Consider the following 24,574-nt stretch of genomic DNA (forward strand, 5'->3'; position numbering starts at 1 on the left):
TTTTTAGTTGTAATATTATGACTTTTAGGTCTGTAATCAAGTGACCAGAAAGACTGAAGTGTTCTCCAACTGGTTTTTGAATGTTATAATTCTTGACGCCTGATTTGTGTCCATTTATTCTTTTACGTAGAGACTGTCCGGTTTGGCCAATGTACATGGCAGAGGGGCATTGCTGGCACATGATGGCATATATCACATTGGTAGATGTGCAGGTGAACAAGTCTCTGATAGTGTGGCTGATGTGATTAGGACCTATGATGGTGTCCCTTGAATAGACATGTGGACAGAGTTGGCTACAGGCTTTGTTGCAAGGATAGGTTCCTGGGTTAGTGTTTTTGTTGTGTGGTTGCCGGTGAGTATTTGTTTCAGGTTTGGGGGCTGTCTGTAAGCAAGGACTGACCTGTCTCCCAAGATCTGTGAGAGTGATGGATCGTCCTTCAGGATAGGTTGTAGATACTTGATGATGTGTACTACAGGAGTATGTTTGAAGGCATGAGTGAAGAACTGCTTTTAAAAATTTAGGAGTATCAATTTTAATTTGCAAGATTCAAATCCATTATGAGAATTTATTATCCACTATATATTTGTGCCCCATATACAGAACTTGTCAGAGGTTTAATGTCAATTCATTCCCATAACTCTTATTTCTTCCAAGTGCAACTTATTGCCAGCTAGATTTGTATTGGTTCTAAAAGGTTAAAAGACTAACAAACTAGACAGCATCAAGTTGACCCAAAAGTAAGATTTTAATTGAAATATTCTGTGGAATAGTAATATTGCAGTTCAAACTCACAATCAGAATTAAATTTTTCTCTGTTGAATGTTGTCATATCAACCTTGGCACTTACCCATATCCCTCCTTAACTCCACAGTTTTGAAGAATCAGTGAAAAAAAATAAATTAGCAAAGATCACATTTTCTCATTCATTGTGTAAATTTTGTCAGATGTGGTAAAATTTAAAGTATTCTTATTACTTATTGCAAAGACTACCAAAACCATAAAAATACATACTACCACTGTAAAACCCACCCTAGCAGCGTATCGGCAGGAAAATCAACCCTTGGAAAGGCTCAGCAAACAATAAGGTAGGTAAATCTTTCAACAGTGAAAGATTTACATTATCAGCTCTGTCTGGTAAACTTCCTTCTCCAGTACAGCCCTAAGTACATCCTGATATTCATGCAAACAAATAACTGTCCTATTAAAAACTGATGCAGGGAGACAAGCTTCTTTTAATAGCAATGAGGTTAGACAACACATCTTGATAACACTTAAAAATCACAGGGAAGTGCTGCAATAATCTTTTGGGACACATACACTTCCCCTTGATCATTTCTACACTGCGGGCCAGACGTTCATCTGGGGTAACTTAGCGTAATGCCAATAACTTCAGTGGAGTTACACTGATTGACGCTAGGTAACAGTCAGGTCCTATGTCTGAAATGGTCTGTGATTCAGCTAATGGTGTTCAACCTGGGTTTATTTTTATCTGGCTCAAGCCCTCTGCTGGACCACATTTTTCTGACACTTGGTCGTTATATTTACCCTTCTCTTCAGCCTCTCTCTCTCCTTCAGTGTCAGAGTGTCAGCCTTGGCTATCACAGGGACAATGTTGACTTTTCCATGAAGAGCTTTCATGAACTCTACATCTAAAGGCTTCAGCCTACAAGTAGGAAAAAAGAAAACAAAAACAAATTAAACCTAAGGGACTGTTAAGCATATATATTAAGTGGCAAGTATCAGGATTACTGCACTTGTACTAACAATACAGAAGTAGCCCTTAAACCAAGGTATCTATGTAAACAATCTGTCCTGTAAATTTAAATGACTTGGAGCACTTATCTATTGAGCTGCTCATGTAAGGATTGAAATGTAATTAAAGTTTCCACCTCGATAATATGAATATTACCAGCTTTTATGTTTCTGAGAATATTTATTCCTCTATGTTAAATTCCTACTGGAACAGAGACAAAGCAGAAGGAGGTCATTAAACCCAAAGCCTGTTTTAATTGAGTTGGCTAACTGACAACTGGGAAGTAACTCCATTAATATGAAGGTTAGTCTCCAAGATAGGGAAGTTACTAAACTCATGCTAAGGACAAAACACCCTAAAATACAAGAATTTATCTTCTTACCCATGCCCAAAGGGTGATATGAAGTAAAAACAGCAGTGGACTCTGTTGTCTATAATGTGGCGCCTGTTCAGACCACTCTCGTCATGTAGGTATCTTTCAAACTGATTGTCAATATAATGGATGATTGTTTTGAAGCTGTGGTAGGAAGAAACAGAGGCATCTTAACCAAAAACTTACAGCCTGTATTTTAATTATTTGTGATGGCGAAGGGAGGAGCAAAGAAGGAATGTGATTAACACTTCTGAATAGAAAAATTCAGTTTCTTAATACTGTCTCTTGTGGAGTACTTTTTTGACGATGAATTAAAAAAAACTGTTCATTGTGATATACACAGCAACCTGCTCCATAACTACTTATCTCTGGAGCAACTTTAAATTCACTTCTGTTTGGTGAAAAGGTTAACTGCAAGTTCAGAGATAAACTCAATGGTGAGACAAGACAAAGACAGGAACATAGGGTGGTTTTTTTGGTTTGTTTGTTTTAAACCCGCTGACAAATGGCATAGCCAGGATATCCTCTTGATTAGCAGTTTGACAACCCTGACCTTAGAATTAGGTTTCTATAGTTACCTATAAAAATTCTGGTATTTTAGTCCACTTCAATTCAGTCTAAATCTATTTGAAAGACACGTGCTCAAACATTGTGTGACTTATTAAGCTATTTTTGCCATCATCCAGAAACCTCTTATATTGGCAAATTCTTACTTATCTCAAGGTAATTTAAAATATGCATTGGAAGGAAGTAATGGAATGTCAACTTACATCTGATGTATTAACTGACCTCACAAACAGTGGCTATTAAAAGTGAAAAATAAAATTATGGCTTTTTTTTTTTTAAAAAAGCATGTACTACTGAGCAGATTTGTTGTTTCTGAGCACCCCAATGTGTACTAGGTGTCTTTTTTTTTTAGATTTTTTTTTTTTTGTGAGGCATGTTCCTTGCTCCGAAGTGTTAACAATTTAAGTAAGTTTGGTGTGACAACAACAAACAATGAAGAGAATGGAGAGAGGCAAGGGAGCCCAGAGGATACAAACATAAGACTAAGCAGATACTTTGTGCCATGGGTACATGTCAAATTTACCATTGGACATGCAAGTTGAGGGAGGGCAAAAGAGTAGAGGTTAGACTATCATTGCCTGTTGCAAATGTAGACTGTAACAGGGAGGTTCTCTCTCTTTCAATCCTAAGGATCCTGAGCATCTGATCAGACTGAAGGCACAAGAATCTATGGTGAGGTACAGTCCTTGAACACTGTCCTCTTACCCCATTCCACCTCTTGATAGGACATTTTACTACAATTGGCAAATCTGTTATAGCTGTGCAAGTGTTGGTACAAGGGATTCTGCAGCACTAACTTCACTCAGGTCATCCATAAGAATACCTCCAGGGCATATCCCCTTTCCCTGTCTGCCTTACCCCCATACAGAGCTTCAGCTCTGACTTAAGAGAAAGAGGGACAGAATGATACGGTCAAGATGGGGCTCTCGTCAAATATCATCACATTTTTATTCCCTTTTGCTCACAGAAACGGAAGAGATTATCTCGGTCTACATGTCTTAAATATAACAAACAAGCATAAATGATATAAGTAGGGATATAAAAGGTTAATCGGTAAGCAAGTCTTACCCATTAACTCTCCTTAACCGTTAACCCCAGGCCAATTGTTTAAACAGTTAAATTTTTAAATGGTATTTACATCCCTAGATATAATTAAAATCCACAGAAAAAGTTTACTGAACTGTTGGAGAGAGACATCTAACCTTAAGTCTGAAAATATCATAACAACCTACATCATGATATGAGGGACTGGAAGTAACCAGGGCCAAGACAGATTTCTCATTGAAAGCATACTCTCTCCCCCAGCTCGGTCATGTATTTATACACACTGAAACAGAATTATTAGCAAGTTTTAAGCTTTCTGATTTACTGGTTAACTCTCATACACATCTGTTTACCTGGCATTTCTTGCATGTCTTATTATTTTTTATGTTACTGTAAAACCTAGATTACAATAGGTGTTTAAGGTTTATATTCAAATGCAAGCAGAAGAGATGCCTCCAATATACTGTGGTAAGCCTTCAAAAGTGAAACTACAGTAACCTGGAAATACATGGAAGATGTAGATGTCTCCTTTCTGACACAATCCAGGGAGAACCCATCTGCAAACTGATACCTTCTTTAGGTCAGTGATATTAGTAATAGAATTAACATTCATATTTCTGTGTCTCTCTCATTTGTACTTCACTGGTTATACATTTTGCTGCAGGGAAAGAAAGTACAGAGCAGAAGAAATGTCTTAAAAAATTACTCTCTCGAAACTTCAGTATTTTCTTGCTAAAACTCATTTTTAAGATCTAACATTTGTAGTACCCAGACATGTTGAAAGAGGGCAATACATTTTATGTTGCTATTGATCTTTTAAACAAAATCCATTTAGCTGGAGAAAGATAATAAGTTTGAAGAGACATGAATATTAGAACAGAAACCAAGAACAAACAATGGGAAAACACCCCTGGTTACAAGTTTCTTTGGCAACATAATTGGTTTACGTGCAGTTTTATAGTCCTAACTGCTGTAATTTTTCCTATAAACGTGGCATTAGAGTATGGTACCTTCTGATTTCCGGGAAACACCTGGCTTTGCACCACTATGATATCATTACTTAGAAGACAGCATATCCTGTACTATGTACCGTAATGGCAAACGAGGTAATCATTACATTAAAGAGTTCATTTGGGAAAAATGGAAAATAAACCTGAGCTGCCAAAACACACAAATTCAGCCCCACAAAAGCCAGGAACAACAGAACTGATAACTATCAGCAAACCAGTAAGTGCTATTGAAAAGTGACCTGTCACACTGGAACAAAGATGAAACAAAGAAAATATACTGAATACCTGTATTAAACAAGTGAGTTTGGTAGCTGTATTGTTGTCAGTAGTACCTTTGTTGACTGCCTAGTCCAAGCCAGGACTGAGGGAGACTGCATACAGCTAAATAAACGGCAAAGGCTGTGTTTAGTTATTTTGGGAACCAGAGCACCTTGTCTTGTCAGGATTCTGAAACTGCTATAAAGAATCCTCCGTCACACTTCAGATTAAGGCTATATTTATAAGTTACATACAAAAAACAATGCTAAAAGAGTGTTAAGGTTTCAAAGTGAAGCACTCATGTTAGGAAGTGCCAGAATTAAGACTGCCTAAAACATTCATTCACTCCCCTAGACATATGCATTATCATATTTTTTTCCTCACAGGGGGCCTGGCTGCACTGAGTGTACAGGACACACTGTGCTCACTTAATGTGCAGCTGTTAAATGGTTTGGTTTATCCTCATGTGTGTGTGCATATACCATTAAAGTTAATATCTATTAAACCAGAATGTGATCAAAAACCATCATAACTAATTCGTACAACGGAGTTAGATAAAGGGTCCAAAGGTGTTAAGCTCTCAAAAGCTAGGAAGTGCCAGGATTGAGTGTCCAATCTTAATGTCCTTCCAACAGAGTTTTTTTAACGTTACCTCCCAAGGTTTCTAAAGTAGCAAACTAAAGAAAATAAACTCCATCATATGATCGCATGGGTCAGCACCAGCATCGGAGTTTTTTAGATCCACAGCACAGACTTTGAGCTAATGGAGTAACTGGTAGCAATGGTAGAGTAGCATCCTCTATGTAGACCAGTAACTAGATGAGAGTGAGATACATGCTTTACCAGGGGGCTTCACAGACATTTGATGACAGAATAATCAGAAATCCTGGGTTCCATCCCACGGACTTGAGGGAAGTGATCTCTAGTAGTTGCAAACCGTTATGCTCTGTAACCCACAAGCCTGACCATCTCTGTCCTGTCTTCTCCAATCTGTGCCAATCCAGTCCCAGTCTTGTCTCTTCTCCTCCTCCAGCTCCTCAACCTATCATTATCTCCCTTCTCTTCCCCAACACACTTCATATCTGGCTCCCAGTTCAAGACCCAGTCTTCTCCCCTCCTCTGTCTTACAACACCCATCTCCCTTCCCAGACTGCAACTTTTCAAAGGCTTGTAACTTCTTCTAATTTGGGCAATTTTTCCCCATAGAAACAGCAAAAGGCAACTCCCCTTGCTAAATTTCAAGTCCCTGCTCGAAAGTATGGAGGACACTATGGCTTCGCAACAAAAACAATTATTACAGCTGGGTTTTTTTTGTTTGGTTTGGTTGTTTGTTTTAACATGGACAAAACAATGTATTTTTTTCCTAATCTGGCTCTTGGAAAGGGCTGAACCCTTTTTGCTGAAACTTTCCAAAGCCTTCAACCTTAGTCATACACCTGGAATGAAAAAAATCTCAGACTGAAAAGTTACAATTTGGCAAAGTTATAAGCAACCGAAAACAGGGATTTACAATAGGAAGTGTCAGACAATCTTAAGTATAGGTGGTGCTAACAACTTTGCCTACAATAGTTTATAAAGTGACAGTAAAGGTCATAAGCATGAACAATATACATTATAGATGGTTAAAAGGACTTCAGTAGAAGGTGCTACACATGGTTAGAAATCACGTTTATAAGCATCAATTCGATCTGTAACAATTAAACATTTATTAAAACATTAACACTTTATAAAATGTAGCTTTTGTCTAAAGCTGACGAAGTGGATATTCACCCATGAAAGCTCATGCTCCAAAACGTCTGTTAGTCTATAAGGTGCCACAGGATTCTTTGCTGCTTTAACCAAGTATAGGTTTACATTAGACTAAAAGAATGCCATCCTACTTGAGATCCAAACTCCTCTTACAGCTGTTTAAAAAAGGTTTGCAAATAACACTAAGATGCATGTGGGAGTAGGAGAATATCTTTTTTTTTATTCTTCATTTCCCCCACCTCCTAGTGCTGCCCTTTCCTATCGACAGGCTGCTACTGACTACCTCCTCCCAACTCCCACTAATTGCCATTGTTCCTCCTAGGATGGGAAATACATATAATATATCCTTGTCTTGCTCTTTGAAATATAAACGCTTGAATTTGGCCCCTCAGTGAATCCAAAGGCAGAAAGCAGAGGCAGTTGGGTGGGATACCTAGTCAAGAAGATACAGTGCATTATTGCTAAACTGTTAATATTAGCCATGTGGCAGAAATCATGCTACATTGCATCTCATACAACCATTCAATACTTTGATCAGAGACATTCATTTTAGTATGACAACATGGTAAGGGGGTGAGATTTAGCACGTTCCGAACTGCTGCGTTTCCACAAACATCATATGCTGGCAAAGCCTAACTGCACCAAATGTTAGGTTAGAGGAAACAGTGAGGATATCATTGAGAGAAGGTAGTTATGCATGGATTCAGGTCCCCAGTCAAGACTTAGGCTTGTACTCAGTGGTAATACTGCAGTGCTAAATGGGAGGTACTACCTTAGTAGTGCCGTCCTTTGGATGAGAAGTGTAATTTAGCTCTCTGTTGTCTCCATAGCTGCCCTAGTGAAGACTTTCTGAAAAGGCCAAGGGACATTCTGTCTACTCTGACTACCATTCCTTCTGTCACAATGAAACAAAAGTTTTAATGGCCAAAGGGGTTGTTAAGCTACGTCTACAAAGGATACTGTTTCCTTGTGTGTGCACACAACTATTCATAAAGCTTCAGTACTTAGATAAGACAAAGCAGACTTTAAAAAAATTATTATGGAGGGATGGGGGACAGGGAAAAAATTAGAAATGAGAATCATTGTGTAAATCTTCCAAAAGATACACAAGTGCAATTTTGCAGGAAAATTGTTTCTGTCGTATACTGTGAAGTCACAGCTTGTGTTCTGAGCATTAACACTGAAAATCTAGCACAGAATTTTATAGTAAATTATTCAGATGTGTCCGACTCACCATGGAACTACCTTGCTTGGAAAGCCTGTACCGAGAAAGGGGGGGGTGGGGTGGGGAAGATCTGAACTTGTAGGTCTCTAAGAAACATCTTAATAGAATAAACAAAGGGCATTAGAACACAATCAACAGGAAGTTCTCATTGTAACACAATACACTGGCTTAATAGCTCTTAATTCCAGCGAAAGGAAGCTCAAGTCAACATTGCTGACAATGAGCAAGAGTGCACTGAAGGCCAGAAAGATACTTAACAGTTATTCAGAAGTCTCTGTTTTGATTAGTTTAACAACATAGACTAAGGACAAGGAAACTGAAGATACAATTGCCACTATCACCACACTTTTGACCCTTCATCCAGTGTATTTCAAGCACATGTAAGAGACATGGTAAAAGCACCTAATCGCTCCCATTTCAGAGTGGTCTTCTTGCAAAGCGCTCCACAGGAAAAAAAATATACCAGTTTGCCAACTATATTCTTCACCATTATCTCAAATGTTGTCACATGTACACCACCACAAGATTTTGAAATGTGGTATTTGTTAATTGCAGTTACATCAGCTGTTTATCTCCTTCACAAAAGCTTGATCTTATGACTATTTATTTCCAGTGGCATAATGTGCAAATAAGTCATCTGCTTATTTAATGTTTCTTTTCTCTGTTCAGTGCGGGTTCATTACAATAAAAATGAATAGCCAAGAGAAATTAATTTTACCAGGGGTTCTTAGCCTCCAATTGTGTAGGATGTACAAATTATCTAGACTTCCCAGTTGGCATGCCACTCACTAGTGACAGTATATTGTATTTTCATTTAAAACCCAGCTACCACAGGGGTAGTTTTCTTTCTTTAAAAATAGGATGGAGCTATCCTTCCTTTCTTAATCAAAATGCATAAGTAGGGCCCTACCAAATTCACAGCCATGAAAAACATGTCATGGGCCATGAAATCTTGTCTCCCCCCATCAACTCTGGTCTTGTGTATGCTTTTACCTTAACTATACAGATTTCATGGGGGGAGAGCTGCATTTCTCAAACTGGGGGTACTGACCAAAAGGGAGTTGCAGGACGGGTCACAAGGGTATTTTAGGGAGTTGCAGTATTGCCAGCCTTACTTCTGTGCTGCCTTCAGAGCTGGGCAGCTGGAGAGTGGTGTCTGTAGGCTGGAAGCCCAGCTCTGAAGACAGAACTGCTGCCAGCAGCAACGAAGAAATAAGGATGGCATGGTATGGTATTGCCACCCTTACTTCTGTGCTGCTGCCTTCAATGCAGGGAGTCTTTGACCCTCCCTCTACAAACCCCACACATAGGTCACCTTTCCCCTGTCCCTCCATTCTCACACTTCAGATTCTGTATTTGCCAAATATCAGAGAAACTATTTGGTAGAAGATTACTATGAAAAAGAACAAAGTATGAGAAGCTTACAGACTTGTTTTATAAATGTTTTCTTTCCAGATAAATATGGGCACGGGTAGGAAGACACACTCGACTGTGATCCCAAGATAACAATATATTGCTATCAAAAAAAAAACAAACAACAAAGTGGTTGCTTCCCCTTTGCAGGTCAAAAAATACAGGAACAATACACACTGTTCTCCAAAGACCACTCCCATCCACTGAATCACCAAGGTACATATAAAAAGGAGAGAACAAAACACTAGGATTAACAAACACACATAACAACATAAGCAGAGATAGATTTAAAGATTCATCTTGGTGGCTAAAACAGACATACCAGTCCTGGCTGTTAATGGCATCGCCATATCCTGGTGTATCAACTACGGTTAAACGGAGTTTCACCCCTCGCTCCTCAATCTCTACTGTAGAAGCTTCGATTTGGACTGTTCTCTCTATTTTCTCTATAATAAAATAATGTTTAAAAAATTAGCATTTCTCTTGTCCAACCCCACAGATGCCTATGTACCAGATTGGTTATGATACACTTTAAATAAGTTACACCTTCGCCACTATGTAATGCAGAATCCTTCAGAAAAACACATCAAATAAGCTAATACAAGTGTAAACACAACCTATGATTAACTGAAATACCCAGAATTTAATAAGTGGAGAAACAGTGGTATGTCACATGTAATGATGCTGCGGTGATCTTTTTTTTAATGTATTAATTTTTTAACTTTCAGAAGAGTGCTAGGTTTTTTACATACAGGAAGTTCCTTGTCCTAAAGAGTTTATAATCTAGATTTTAGACACGACCACAGCTAGGTAACAATCAACTGGAGGAAGAGGGGATTATAGTAAAATCACAAGATCAATTTAGGCATATAGAAATCTTCTGGAGCTTGGGGTTTTTTAATACTCGTTGGAGTAACTGCAGAAGTGAGTTTGTAGGAAGGAGACATCAAACCTTCAATTATGAGAACAGAGTGGCTTAACCAACAGTGATTGGGAGTGCTGTTCCATGCATCAGTGGCATGGAAGAAAAATGAAGGGGGCTTCATGGCTGAAGTCATTGCCAGAGTGGAGGAATAATGGTGAGGAGGATGTGAAAGGAAACAAGTTTGGAGATGTGTACTTGGACTGAATGATGTAGGGCCTTAGATAAGAACACAGTCAAATTTACCTGCAGCTCCAGGAATGTAACGTTCTGGATAAAGATCAGTCAGGAATAAACTGTTAATTAAGGTGGATTTTCCCAAACCAGATTCTCCTGCAAACAAAATCATTTCAAGTAATTAAATACCTTCATCTTCTTTAGCAGCCTCTCTGTAACCACACAAATCTATGTAGTGGAGTAAAAATAATCTGTTCAGCCAGGTCCATCCTATCTTTTAAGATAAAAACATCATAGGCTCAGCTAAGCAATGCTAAAGAAAACAAACAACTAATCATTGGTGCTTGCTTACATATATGAATGCATGAAAATTCTAAACATAATCTATTACATTTAACAGTGCAAGCAAAAGTGTCACAACTGCAATGATCACGTATATACAAATACCCACTTTACACCACAGCACTTCCAAGTCTTGAATTAAAACAGTTGCAAAGTATTCAAACCTTTTCTCTTTTACTTATGAAATCAGAAGCCATAACATTTGAGTTCATGTTTTTGAAAGTTTTGAGGTTTTCTTAAGCTAGAGATGCAAATCAGAACTTTATTTTTTAAACCGCTGTAGCACATCAATGTAGACACTACATTACGCTGATGAGAGTGGTTCTCCCATCAGTGTAGGTAATCCACCTCCCAAAGAGCTGGTAGCTAAGTCGAGGTAAAAATTCTTCCGTCATCCTAGCACTGTCTACACCAAGGATTAGGTTGGCTTACTACACCATTCAGGGGAGGAGATGGGATTTTTCAACCCTTGAGCCACGTAGTTAAGTCCACTGAATTTTTAGCGTAGACCAGGCCCAGGTTAAGCACAACTGGCAACCATGTGTAGCATCCTGCATTCAGACTACATTTATTCTACACAGCAAGAACTAAAGAAAGCAGCAGAGAATCTTTTAATCTTCACTTGGAAAGTTTTATAATTCTGAAAGTTTACAATCACTTTAACTTACCTGAAACTCCCTAAAACTAGCGTGTGGCATTTACAAGTTTATCTTTGCTACATAAATTATTTCAGGAAGCTAAAGTGATCTGTAATGATCATGTATATTATATGCCAGTAAACATTTAAGAAAAAGAAAACCCTAATAAAAGCTGTCTGCGCTGCTGTTGATGTTGCTAACCTAGTTTTAGATGGGTAACTCTTATATTTGTCAAGAACTACAAGACCTAATAAGTTCTACAGCAATCAACAACCACAAGTAGGAGACAACTGCTGAAACTAATTTCTTGTATAATCTTTGGTCAATGCTACAGTCGTCAGCACACAGGCTGTTTAAGGCATTACATATGGTTCTTCGTGATAAAGATGTGATTTCCTTTCTCCCACTAATTTCTCAATAATATGTAATATTAAGGAAAGTATGTCAAAAACCTTCTTAAAAAAAGGAGAGTAATTTGGGTTTTATAAAAGCAATTGTAGGTTTTTTGCTTAACTAAAAGGTGAAAATACCAATATAACTCAACAAGCCAATTACTTGGCACTTAAAGTTCCTTCCAGTAGACAACACCAGTTTCATATGGGGAAATTTAATCAGAGACATTACCCTTAACGTCACACAGTGAGTCAGGGCGGAAGCAGTAGAAGAGCTAGGAATAGAATCTCCATTTCATCACCGAGACACCACTGTGCACGCACATCCCCATTTTCAGACAGTGAAATGGGTCAAAGAGCAGTTAAGTCACTATCTCTAATGTCAGACTATGAGTTGGGGACAAACGCTAGAAGAGGCAGGAATAGAGACCTGAACCTTTGGCTCTGAGCCATGCTCTAGCCACTAATGCTCCCTCCAAATAACTTCATAAAATAGGCAAGATTTAGTTGAACAGAATACACGAGTTTGTCTTTGTTCTTCAGTACACCAAATACAATAGCTAAATAAGAACACGTGCATACTTAGGGCTTGTCTAAATGAATAGTTAGGGCACAGCAAGCTGGGGTGTAAATCTACCCCCCTACTATCTTGCCACATGCTAAGTGTCAGTGTGGACCCTGCTGACTGGTTCTAGCAGTTCCTTAGTGTGCTTTGATCTACCCCGCTTTGAAAAAGGGGCATATCAAAGCACACCAAGAAACTGTTAGTACAAGTCACCAGGGTCCACATGGCCACTTGGTGAGTGGCAAGCTTTACTGTGAGGTAGATTTACACCTCAGCTTGCGGCAAACTAGATGTTGTTGTAGACAAGCCCCTAATGTGCAAGACAAAAATATTTTAACACTCAAGCAATTAAAGAAAACCACCTACCAACCACCATTAGAGTGAATTCAAAGCCCTTCTTTACAGACTTCCTGTGGACCTGGTTGGGCAGATTAGCAAATCCCACATAGCCTGCTGAGTCAGAAAACTGGAAAGAAAAACAAAATTGAATACAAGTGAAGTAAAACAAGTAAAAACATACAAATAAACTCCACGAAGAAAGAGAATCAACCAGCTACCTGGCAGCATAGCAAGACAGCCCTTGGAAAACCTCTCTCAACCCTTCCTTCCCCAAGCAGTCTTTGAGAGAAGTAAAGATACCACAGGTGCTGCGGAACATACTTGAGCAAAAGGCTCTTCTTGGAAAACATTGACTGTACACCCGCTAGAAAATTTTGCTATTAACATAAGCAACAGGTAGCCCTGTTTGTGACTGTAAATAGGCTTGCCTGCCCTCAGGCACCCCCTGCTGGCTCTGCTAAGGCCTGGTTCAGTATCCCCTTCACTTCAAGCCCCTTTAAAACCCACAGTGCCCAGCTATACAAAACATTCCCTTTCTGGGATCCAGTGTATCAGGTCCTGAACAAAGTTAATCAAAATAGACCTCCAATCTACAAAATCTTTATCTCAGTTTCAGCTGGGCCCAGACCTTTCTTCCTGAGGGTCAGTCCCCCCTTTAAAGTTCATTTCTTTCACCCCAGTCCCAAACTGGGCACAGCCCTTCCTACCTGAGGGTCTGTCTTCCTGATCTCCCAGCACCTGTTGCCTGGAATTTTTTGTTTTCTCCACAGGCCCTCCCCCTTCTGACTCAGGCCCTTCAGGGGCCTTTTAATTCCCCACAATGCCTGCAAGCATCTGCCAAACCAACCAACAGCTGTCTCGCCCTGTATAAGGTTTGGGTGTCTGCCCTTAAGTGCAATTTCGCAGCAGGCAATCAGCCCAAGTACATTGGACCCTGCTCCTTTTTTTTTTTTTTTTAAGGGGCAGTCACTGTGTGGCAGCGACAGAGTTAAAGCTGACTTTCTCAGTGAGGTATGTTAAAAAGTTAATGAAAGATTTAAATCACAAAAAATCTTAAAATCACTGACATTTACAAATTGAAAAGATATTAGAAATAGGTTCTCCTGATATAGGCTAAACATAGTGAATTTCAGCACCTAAGAATGCCTGTGTAAATACATGTAGAAACACAAGCACACTCGGTAGTAATGCTCAGAGTATGAATTTATCACCACCTCACAAGATGCAACTGCGGTCACATAAGTGAACAGGTTAGTAATATAGATGAACATAAAGCACCAAAGTTCACAGTGCTAAACCTCTGAAACAAAAGGAAGAGATAGAAATGTACCCGAAAACATATCTGATAGATTTGGGCCAAAAATAGCTGTCCATTTCATTGTGTTATGAACTGCCCCAAGACCTATTACAGGCCTAAACAAGAATTGCAGCCACTTGAATTCTGGGCCCTCTGAGCTTACTGATAGCAACAAATTTTTATTCAAGACAGACACAGGAATTTAACATGAAAGATAGATTTTTAATAAAATGATACACTGCAAACACTCGAACTAAAATCACTCACCAAAGGGCAGTTATTTTACTTGCAGACAAGATTTTATAACTCACCCAAATGGGAAAATCTTAAATTGTAACTTATACCCAATTAAAAATTTTGCATGAAGTACAGACATCAGTCCCTCTGCATAAATACAAGAATACCAGATAAAGGAAGTCTAGCTAACCTTTGAAACTATATTACTCGGATTACATGAAAGTTCATTTTTCAGTAAAAGTCAAATTTAAGAAATATACTTGAGCTAATAAATTTTGTCGGAACGTTTAACTACTTCAGTGAAAACATGAGTATTTTCAAAAGTTCAACAGAATTATATATGACATTTGTATTACGCAAGCATCTCTTTACCTTTACTTTTTCACCTGACTGAGACATGTTCCGTCACTGCAAGTTTCAGAACCTAGAAAACAAGATCTCTGTTAGCAGTATTATAGATTAGAAAATTAATCACAAGTTTAAGCACAAGACCAAGAATGGATACCTATCACATATTTATTATAATATGCCAAAGGGAAATTAACATGTTTTTTCTCAACATACAGGGAGCAGTCTAGTAATGAATTATTCTGCATTTAATTCTATAGATTTAGTCACTTAATAGCTGCAACAAGTTTACCAAGTGAAGCTACTCAAATAACCTGGATAAAGTAATCACGAAACAAAATCGTTCACTTTAAATGTTATAAATAAGCAATTGTAAATTAAGACTTTAACACACTACATTTTTTAAACCTAGTTAATTAGAACCCTGTATCTTTACATTACTTTTGCTTCTTTAAGTAGGGGACAGATGCATCCTACCGAATCCAAGGATGTACAGTGCCAGTGATGTAATTCTTAGTTTGTTTTGCTAATAATGCCCTGACACTCCCATATACTTGCCCTCCTTACCCCGCCATGAATCATTTCCTCCCCTTTTTCTTCTCAGAGCTGAAAAATGCCTTCTCCACCTCACAGGAGTAATTTACATATAGCCAAATAGACTTTAGTGAACCTTTCATTACAAAATTCCCAAACTTCTCCTATGTGCTCTCAGATGAGAAATACCAAAATACACACAGATTTGATGGTGACAGAAGTGACTGAAAACAGTATTCTAAATGTAAATGTCATCTCTAAACACTAACACCACACTGGGTTGTGAGAGAAGCCTGGCATTTGGCTAATTCCCACTGGAAACGAAAATTCACCACAATGTGAACGCGTATGTCAAAAGTATCTGCATTTCAACACTAGCTAGCTATCTGGAAGAGCTATATATTTTGGCAGCCTCACACATCTCCACGTTTGAAAAATACTAACAGTCCATTTTATTCAGAACAGCTACATAACACTGAAAGGAAATGGAGAAGGGGAAGGAATACTTCACAGTTTGACTTGTTGACAACACGGCTCTTGGCTGAGAAAGAAGGGAAGTGACCTTTGCAGACACCTGTGCACTCAGAAAACAGATGCTTCCCTGTTGCTTAGCAGTAGCGACTCTAGCCAGCAGGATGTGGCACAAGTATTAAATGCAACTGCTCAGCCAAATCCAAGTATAAAAACTTGGTCATTTATTTCTGCAAATACAAAGTAGGTAAACTCCAAGTTAACAGTAGTTGCAACTTGGAGTTTAGAGGAAAATGTTTTCACAACCGGTGTAGTTTTCAGTTTCACCAGACGTTTCAAATTCCCTGCCAGCTGCACAGATTACAGCCAACCTGTTGGCAAGGTCAATTCAGCATCTTCCCTCCTCTGCCAGCCTCCTTATGTATCCAGTTCCTCTGTCTAGTGCAGCCATTGGTTGAGAAATATTAGTCTTGTTTCTATGACTCTTCTGAGTGTCTCTAACCAGGCATTCCCCACATTGTGATTCCCAAGTTGTTTTAAGTACGATTTTGTAGCAGTAGAGTTTGCTTTTATGACCCAACACGGGTTTCCAGCCAACCAATATTATGGATCCACAAAGATGGCATAGATCAAGATTTCATTCCATAGTCATAACTTAACCTACCCATGCAACTCACTGCTTGCTCAAGTTTTGTTTCTATATTTGGAAATGTCTGTTGTCACCTTTCCCTAGAAACTAACAACATAATTCATAATTGAAGAGCACTAGAACACCACCACTGTTACAAGTGACATTTTAATACTAGCCAAAATTACTAGGTTGGAAAATAAATGAGCTAAAATTATTAAGCTCCACTGCATGTGTACATCTGGCTCACAGAAACAAGGTTTACAATAAATAATCTTTCTAAAGAAGAGAACACATTGGCATTTTTCTTTTTCTGCCTTTCCCCAATCCTCTGACATTTTAACTCTTTCAATAGGGAGTCTGGACGTCTCCAGGGATTGGAAATAAGCCAGTGAGCGTATTACCTCTTGGTTGTCAGTTCAAACCCAACCTAACTTTAGAACCTCAGAGTTTATGAACTGACCAGTCAACCACAAACCTCATTTGGAACCAGAAGTACACAATCAGGCAGCAGCAGAGACAAGATATAAAGAAAATACAGTACACTGCTGTGTTAAATGTAAACTACTAAAAAAATTGAAAGTTTTAAAAAGTGATTTGACAAGGCAAGGATATTGTTTCTGTACTTGTTTCATTTAAATTAAGATGGTTAAAAGTGGCATTTTTCTTCTGCATAGTAAAGTTTCAAAGCTGTATTAAGTCAATGTTCAGCTGTAAACTTTTGAAGGAACAACCATAACGTTTTGTTCAAAGTTAGGAACAACCTCTACTACCAAGGTGTTCGTAACTCAGAGGTTATACTGTATGTGAATTGAGTTGGTGGTTTCAGTTCCCTTCTTAGGGGTCAAACACCCATGTCTCAAAAGCTAGCTAAGTAGAAGTCTAAACAGAGAAGTCTGGGCTGAATAGGAATGAAGACAGAATACCATCTATCCCTTCACACTTTGAAATGATTGCTCCAGATAACGACTAACATAGAGGCCTGGCCTACACTACACGTTTAAACCGAATTTAGCAGTGTTAAACCGATTTAACCCTGCACCCATCCACACAACGAGGCCCTTAATATCAATATAAAGGGCTCTTTAAACCGGTTTCTGTACTCCTCCCCGATGAGAGGAGTAGCACTGAAATCGGTATTGCCATGTTGGATTAGGGTTAGTGTGGCTGCAAATCGATGGTATTGGCCTCCGGGCGGTATCCCACAGTGCACCATTGTGACCGCTCTGGAAAGTGATCTGAACTCAGATGCACTGGCCAGGTAGACAGGAAAAGCCCCGCGAATTTTTGAATTGCATTTCCTGTTTGCCCAGCTTTGAGCTCTGATCAGCACGGGTGGCAATGCAATCCCAAATCCAAAAAGAGCTCCAGCATGGACTGTACGGGAAATACTGGATCTGATTGCTGTATGGGGAGACAAATCTGTTCTATCAGAGCTCCGTTACAGAAGACAAAATGCCAAAGCATTTGAAAATAATCTCCAGGCTATGATACAGAGTCCACAGCACAGTGCTGTGTGACAAGCGTAACGGAAAGCCAAAGAATCACATGGATGCTCATGGAGGGAGGGAGGGGGGACTGAGGACTCCAGCTATCCCACAGTCCCCGCAGTCTCCGAAAAGTATTTGCATTCTTGGCTGAGCCCCCAACGCCTGTAGGGTCAAACACATTGTCCGGGGTGGTTCAGGTGGTCAATTTACCCTCCACCCCCCCCCATGAAAGAAAATGGGAAAAAAATCGTTTCTTGACTTTTTTCAATGTCACCCTATGTCTACTACATGCTGCTGGTAGACGCGGTGCTGCGGCACTGAACAGCAGCATCCTCTCCCCTCCCCTCCCCGGTGGCAGATGGTACAGTATAAAAGGACTGATAGCCGTCCTTGTCATCATCCCGTGAGTGCTCCTGGCTGTCCTCAGGTGAGGTCAGCCAGGGGTGCCTGGTAAAAACAGGAATGACTCCCGGTCTCTCCCAGCAGATGGTACAGAACGGCTGGTAACCGTCCTCATCATAGCAACTGGGGGCTGAGTTCCATCAGCCCCTCACTTTCATGTCTAAAGAAAAGATTCTGTACTGCCTGGACTATCATAGCAGCTGGAGGCTGCCTCCCCCTCATTTTCTCTCACTAAAAACTCAGTGTTTCTTATTCTTGCATTCTTTATAACTTCATCACACAAATGAGGGGACACTGCCACGGTAGCTCAGGAAGGTTGGCGGAGGAGGGAAGCAACGGGTGGGGTTGTTGCAGGGGCACCCCCCTAGAATGGCATGCAGCTCATCATTTCTGCGGGATCTGACACGGAGCAGCTGTGCTCTCTGGTTCTCTGATACACTGGTTCTCTAGTACTCTTGCCCCATATTCTAGGCAGGACTGACTCTATTTTTAGATAAAACATAAAGGAGGGAATGACCCTGGCAGTCATTCCCATTTTTGTCTTTGCGCCCTCAGCCGACCTCAGCGAAGACCAGCCAGGAGCACCCATGACAGCAGCAGATGGTACAGAACGACTGATAACTGTCATCTCATTGCTAATTTACAATGGCACAGCAGACAGTACAGAACGACTGGTAACCATCTCTGCTACCTTGCATAGGCAAATGAATGCTGCTGTATAGCACTGCAGTACCGCCTCTGTCAGCGTCATCCAGTACACACATGGTGACAGTGACAAAAGGCAAAATGGGCTCCATGGCTGCCATGCTATGGTGTCTGCCAGGGCAATCCAGGGGAAAAGGGCGCGAAATGATTGTCTGCCGTTGCTTTCACAGAGGAAGGAATGAGTGACGACATTTACCCACAATCACCCGTGACACTGTTTTTGCACCATCATGCATTGGGATCTCAACCCAGAATTCCAATGGGCGAGGGAGACTGCGGGAACTATGGGATAGCTACAGGATAGCTACCCACAGTGCAACGCTCCAGAAATCAACGCTAGCCTCGGTACATGGACGCACACTGCTGAATTATCGTGCTTTGTGTGGCCGCATGCACTCGACTTTATACAATCTGTTTTACAAAACCAGTTTATGTAAAATCAGAATAATCCTGTAGTGTAGACATACCCTGAGAGCTACTATACTCTGCCTAACTGTATATTAAAAACAGTCTCCAGGGCTGTTAATAGGCAAGCCCCTTTCACCCGCATTAAAATTCCCTTAATTACTTTTTAAAGTTCTAATATGGAGATACCCATGTCAGTCACTGCAGTTCATAAACAGTACATTGTATACTTTTTGAGTGAATATTCCTATAGTTTACTATTTTTGTTCCCATTTATACTGAAGACAATTCTTGTAATACACAGTAAGCACAATTTCCCAAAAGAAGTGCTGCAGTTCTGAAGCAAAGCTACCTTAGCTATTCAAATTACTGATATGTTTATACTTTCCATTAGATCCTATTATACAACTAACGTTTGCCTTGCACCCTACTCTGATCAAAAGCTCATAGGATCCAAAGCTGTGAAAAGAGCAACTGCTGATCACATCTTAAGAGTTTGCTTAACAGTCTTGGTAACACTAGTATCTAGTTAGTTACTTTGTCTAGTATTTTACTATACCTAGCATAGGAAAGGAGGAATAATAAAACAAGTTCTATGCCTTATCACATATGTAATTCTTCAACAATGGTTTATAATTGTTTATATTATGCAACATAAGATGAACACTTTTGTGAACTATTTGGATTCCAGTTATAAACCAATGAATCAATGACTTTACAAAACTTATCAAAACCATGTGATTTAAAAGAATCCCTTAATATGCCAACAAAATACCCAAAAGCAAACAACTTTAATATGTTAGTAATATGAAACAAATTAACTTTAAAGGTCCCTAACATTCTATCCACATTGCCATTGAGGTATTGTCATTTAAAATACTACTTTACCAAATTGAAAATATCACTCCAGACATATTTCTAAGAAATTATTATCTACAATGGTTAAAGTAATTTCAGCTTTTGACCTTGTGGATCATAATATTGCCTGAATGGCATGGTCATATAGAAATTAATTCAATCCAGTGACAATTAGCTGAACATCAATAGGCTTTCAGAAATATTGGTCCCTCTGCTCCATTACTGCAAAACAAAAGTAAAAAGATACCAGTTTAAAACTGTTTGAACATTAAGTTAATAGTAACAAAAACTAGAGAGAAGAATGGATTAGGAGAAAGTCTTTCATGTTTCTTTATAGCACCAAATCACAGTAGTACTGTGTCAGAGTACATTAGTTACAAAGATGGGACAGACTGTAGTAAGCAGTAATGACTAACAAACTACTATTATCTGCATGCATTCAACTGAGTCACACAATAAAATACGACAATGAAAATAAATCAGTTTGATCAAGTGGGAAACCATGCCACGTATAGAAACACTATAGTATGAACTTTCACCAACACTTGGTAATAAAATTAGTGAAAATTTTAATTCAAAGCAGATAGATCATATTATGGCAGAAGGCATACAAAGACCCACCTCAAGTGTCAGAAGGCAAGCAAAGCAACATGTACAAAATGCTTCACACAATGAAGGAAATTATGAAGATAAGTACTCTTGAATTAATAAGATACATGAAGCAGTCTAACTCTTGCTTTTACATATTTTACCCTTCCAGCACAACAGAAATTGAATACAATTGAATTTCATTTACAAGGTTTCATTTTACGAAAGTAAGATGGGCTTCTGAAAGTAATTTTCTCTGTGCATAGGTATATTGAGCTATATTACATAATAAGTGTACTTTCGCTCAGCAAGTATGATTTCTGAACTGCATGTTCTGTACTAATGCATATTTCCGATCTCGCAGGAATCCCATCTTAAACAGTTCTCTGTGCTACAGTCCAAGGATCAGACAAATACCAATTTCAGTTACAGCCTGTACTTGTGCAAACACAGACGCCACAAGCATGTCACCCTACCATCTTCTACCATGAAAAAAAAACCATCCAGTGAGGCAGAGAGGAAGGAAACCAAGCCATTTCCTTTGTTCCTTTCAGGATGTAAGAAGTAAACTGTTAGCAATAGCCAGTATGGGATTTTCCTAAAGGTAACAAGAAAAAAAAGCAATGGAAAATTTACAAGGAAGGCTTCTATACAGGATTATAAATAATATTTTAAATAATTCTTGAGTGACAGCAATAACCAATTCTTTATACAGATCCAGGAGACTGTGCAAGGATTCCTCTTTTCTGAAATCAATACTTGAAATTATATGCGGTTCCGTTGGTAATTTAAGAAGGAACCACAGGAGAAGTGAAAACTGTGGTAGGGGTGTGTATGCTGGACTTGATCTTATCAGCACTGTGTGATCACATATGTGATCACTGTGTGATCTTCAAGAGTGTGGACCGCCAACAAGAACATTTGAACTTAAAACTGCGGAATGATTTCTCTGTTATCATAATGGCCTATGACAAATGAAGTCCAAACCAGCTTCTCAAGCATGTCATAAGGAAGACTAACATAAAACTGTTCAGAACACCTCCTGCATACCAAGAAATATGGGAGTTTGGTGGAGAAGAGGATTACATTCTTCTCCAGCCATACTCTTAAGATGGGTAGGGTGGGGGGAGTATCAAAGTACAGAGAATTTTAAACCTAGGCCATTCCTAGTAAGGGGAAGCAATAGCTGCCTCCATATCAAAAGGCTGGCTATGCTGCTGATTTATTCAGAACGGAAATAGCTGTCACTGATTGAAAAACGTTATTTTACATGTCCGTGGCTCAGAGTAATGCAGAAGTGCATTGACTTCCTTCTCTCAGGAAACTAAGCAAGTCACTTCCATCAACCTAGAATGCAGGGATTTAATTGTTGTTTCCAAAAACAAACCTGCTACTGCTACGGCATTGGCAGGCAGGCCAAGTCAAGATAAGTTAACAGTTTAATACCTTGTATTAAGTGATATCAACCTTTTTGATATAATTTTATGGCTTCTATTATTTAACAGAGGAAATACAATCCTTCCTAAGCAAGCAATTACTGGTAACATTTTCAAAGAGTTTTTGTATTATGAAAACATATCTTAAAATGGTCTTGTAGAAGTCTGATTACCCACTTGTTAAAGAAAAACAATTTTTGATGGAAAAAAATGAATTATATTTTATTCATTATAAGTCAGGGCAGGTGAGCAGATCCTGTGCATGGGCTGGTAAAGGTTAGTGACAATTCTGCAAGACAGCTTTAAAAGTGGTGGGGAATAGGCAAAAGACATTGTGTTGTTCCATGCAAGAGAATCTGCAGCCATAAAAATAAAAGTGGTCTGAGAAGGAGTGTAAATATTAATTTAATTGCCATGATACTGTTTAGATTCCCTCCTAAATGCTGAGAAACAATCTAAGACATATAAAATAACAAAAACACATGTATCATCAGCTATCAAATCAAGTACTATGTCTTATTGTCCAGCTGTGGGATCTACATTTCAGCTTCCACATCTCCATTTTCCCTTGCTTCTAACCTCAGATTATACTTGATACTGCAATTTTGAAAGCATTTTAGGAATGCAAAATGGATTTGGAACTTCTTGGCTCCATCCACACCCAGCAGTTCTGCTTAAACTATGCAGTGCAGAGAACAACCGCAACAGCTGGGTCTTAGTCCCCTTCTAAAAAGATCTACCCATTCCTTGTTTGTTTGGTTTTTTAAATGTATTTTGTATATCTGTAAAATAGTCTTCAAACAAACAGATTACAAAAGAAGCCCTGCCATTTTCTGTATTCCAGTCAGACACCTCTCTCTCCGTGGAGCCTCTAACCTGCTTTGGTTTTGTGACTTTAAAAAGGCATCGGTGCTACTTACTTAATAATTAAATCTTATTAAATCACACAGTTACAGTCCTAGACATGGCCCAAAACCCCAGAAAGGCTAGATGGGAGCTATGGGGAGCGGGAGGGAGAGAGAAAGAAAAGGAATAGTTACTGAAGAGGGTCTTTTACTCGCTTCAGACTCTCACACCCATCAGAGAGCCAGAGGGGAAAAGAGAGGTGGGCTGCCTGATATGGACTCTTTTAAGGCAGAGATGGAGCCCTCGACATCCCACTCCAGAGCAGGTACCCCAATTACAGACACCCCACCCAGGCACTGGAGCCAGCGCCAACCTCAGGCTGCGCGCAGAGAGACTCGAGGGTGGAAAGCGCCTGCCTGATGCAGCGCCAGTAGCACGAACCCCACAAGGGAATTGCCCAGCCCCCTACACACGAAAGGGGAGGGCAGTCCAGTCCCGGACAGAGTGAACAGGGGCTCCGGCTGCAGAGACCCCCCCTTCCCTGACGGCGCGGGGGGGAGGGGGGCCTCCGGCTGCAGAGAACCCCCCCCTTCCCTGACGGCGCGGAGAGGAGAGGGGGGCCTCCGGCTGCAGAGACCCCCCTCTTCCCTGACGGCGCGGAGAGGAGAGGGGGGCCTCCGGCTGCAGAGACCCCCCTCTTCCCTGACGGCGCGGGGGGAGGGGGGCCTCCGGCTGCAGAGACCCCCCCCTTCCCTGACGGCGCGGGGGGGAGGGGGGCCTCCGGCTGCAGAGACCCCCCCTTCCCTGACGGCGCGGGGGGGAGGGGGGCCTCCGGCTGCAGAGACCCCCCCCTTCCCTGACGGCGCCGGGGGGCGGAGGCTCCGGCTGCAGAACCCCCCTGCCCCCGGCAGCGGGCTGCAGTCGGCTCCCCCGCTCTCTGCCCTGTGCTTACCTGGGCCCAACCCCCCGAGAGCCTTCGCCTCCTCCGCGCTCGCCCAACTGCCAGGCCGCAATCCGGACCGGAACCGCCCACTCCCTGCTCCTCCGGCATCCCACAAGGCACCGCGGTCGGTCGGTCGCTCGCCTCCAGGCCTCGCGTCTCTATGGTTCTGCAGTTCACGCGATGCGATGCGGAGGGCAGAGCGGGGTCAAGGACCGTGGAGGAGGGGGCTAGAGTGTCTCTCTCCTGCCCGCCTCGGAAGCCGCCCGAGAGGCAGTAGGGGGAGGGCAGCGGTGGGGGCGCAGGGTTGGGCCTGTCCGGGCAGAGCTGTGGGCCGGGCCGCTGGGCCCAGTGACACATCGGGCAGCATGATACAGCCCCATGTGAGGCGAGGACAGCAACTTGCCATCAGGGTGATGTCATTGTGTGACATCATTTCCTCAGCATACAACGCAGCGGTGACATCATGCCATGGGAGCAGGGGCGCAAACCTCAAGGTGCTTTTGGAGCCCATTAATATCCTGTGGGCTGTAATCACTGTGGCTGCTGCAAAAGGTTTTTAAATGGTGTTTTTCTGTTATTTGTGTTACCATTGCACCTAGGAGCTGCAGCCACAGACCA

General features: G+C 40.6%; 1 protein-coding gene across 2 annotated transcripts in view; it reads right to left on the minus strand.

Annotated features, from left to right (window-relative positions):
* The window catches only part of LOC115660711 (septin-2), a 62,704-nt gene extending 38,632 nt beyond the window's left edge, over positions 1–24,072 (minus strand). For both annotated transcript variants that reach the window (XM_030582322.1, XM_030582323.1), the window contains exons 1-7: positions 23,966–24,072; positions 14,675–14,726; positions 12,796–12,895; positions 10,562–10,648; positions 9,716–9,839; positions 2,137–2,271; positions 1,547–1,664 (exon numbers count right to left, since the gene is read on the minus strand). In XM_030582322.1, coding sequence (XP_030438182.1) covers positions 1,547–1,664; positions 2,137–2,271; positions 9,716–9,839; positions 10,562–10,648; positions 12,796–12,895; positions 14,675–14,701 — 591 coding nt within the window. In that variant the 5' untranslated portion in view covers positions 14,702–14,726; positions 23,966–24,072. The remainder of the gene's footprint in view (positions 1–1,546; positions 1,665–2,136; positions 2,272–9,715; positions 9,840–10,561; positions 10,649–12,795; positions 12,896–14,674; positions 14,727–23,965) is intronic.
* Positions 24,073–24,574: the final 502 nt, after the last annotated feature.

This window comes from Gopherus evgoodei, chromosome 13 (genome assembly GCF_007399415.2).
Source record: "Gopherus evgoodei ecotype Sinaloan lineage chromosome 13, rGopEvg1_v1.p, whole genome shotgun sequence".
Taxonomy (NCBI): Eukaryota; Metazoa; Chordata; order Testudines; family Testudinidae; genus Gopherus; species Gopherus evgoodei.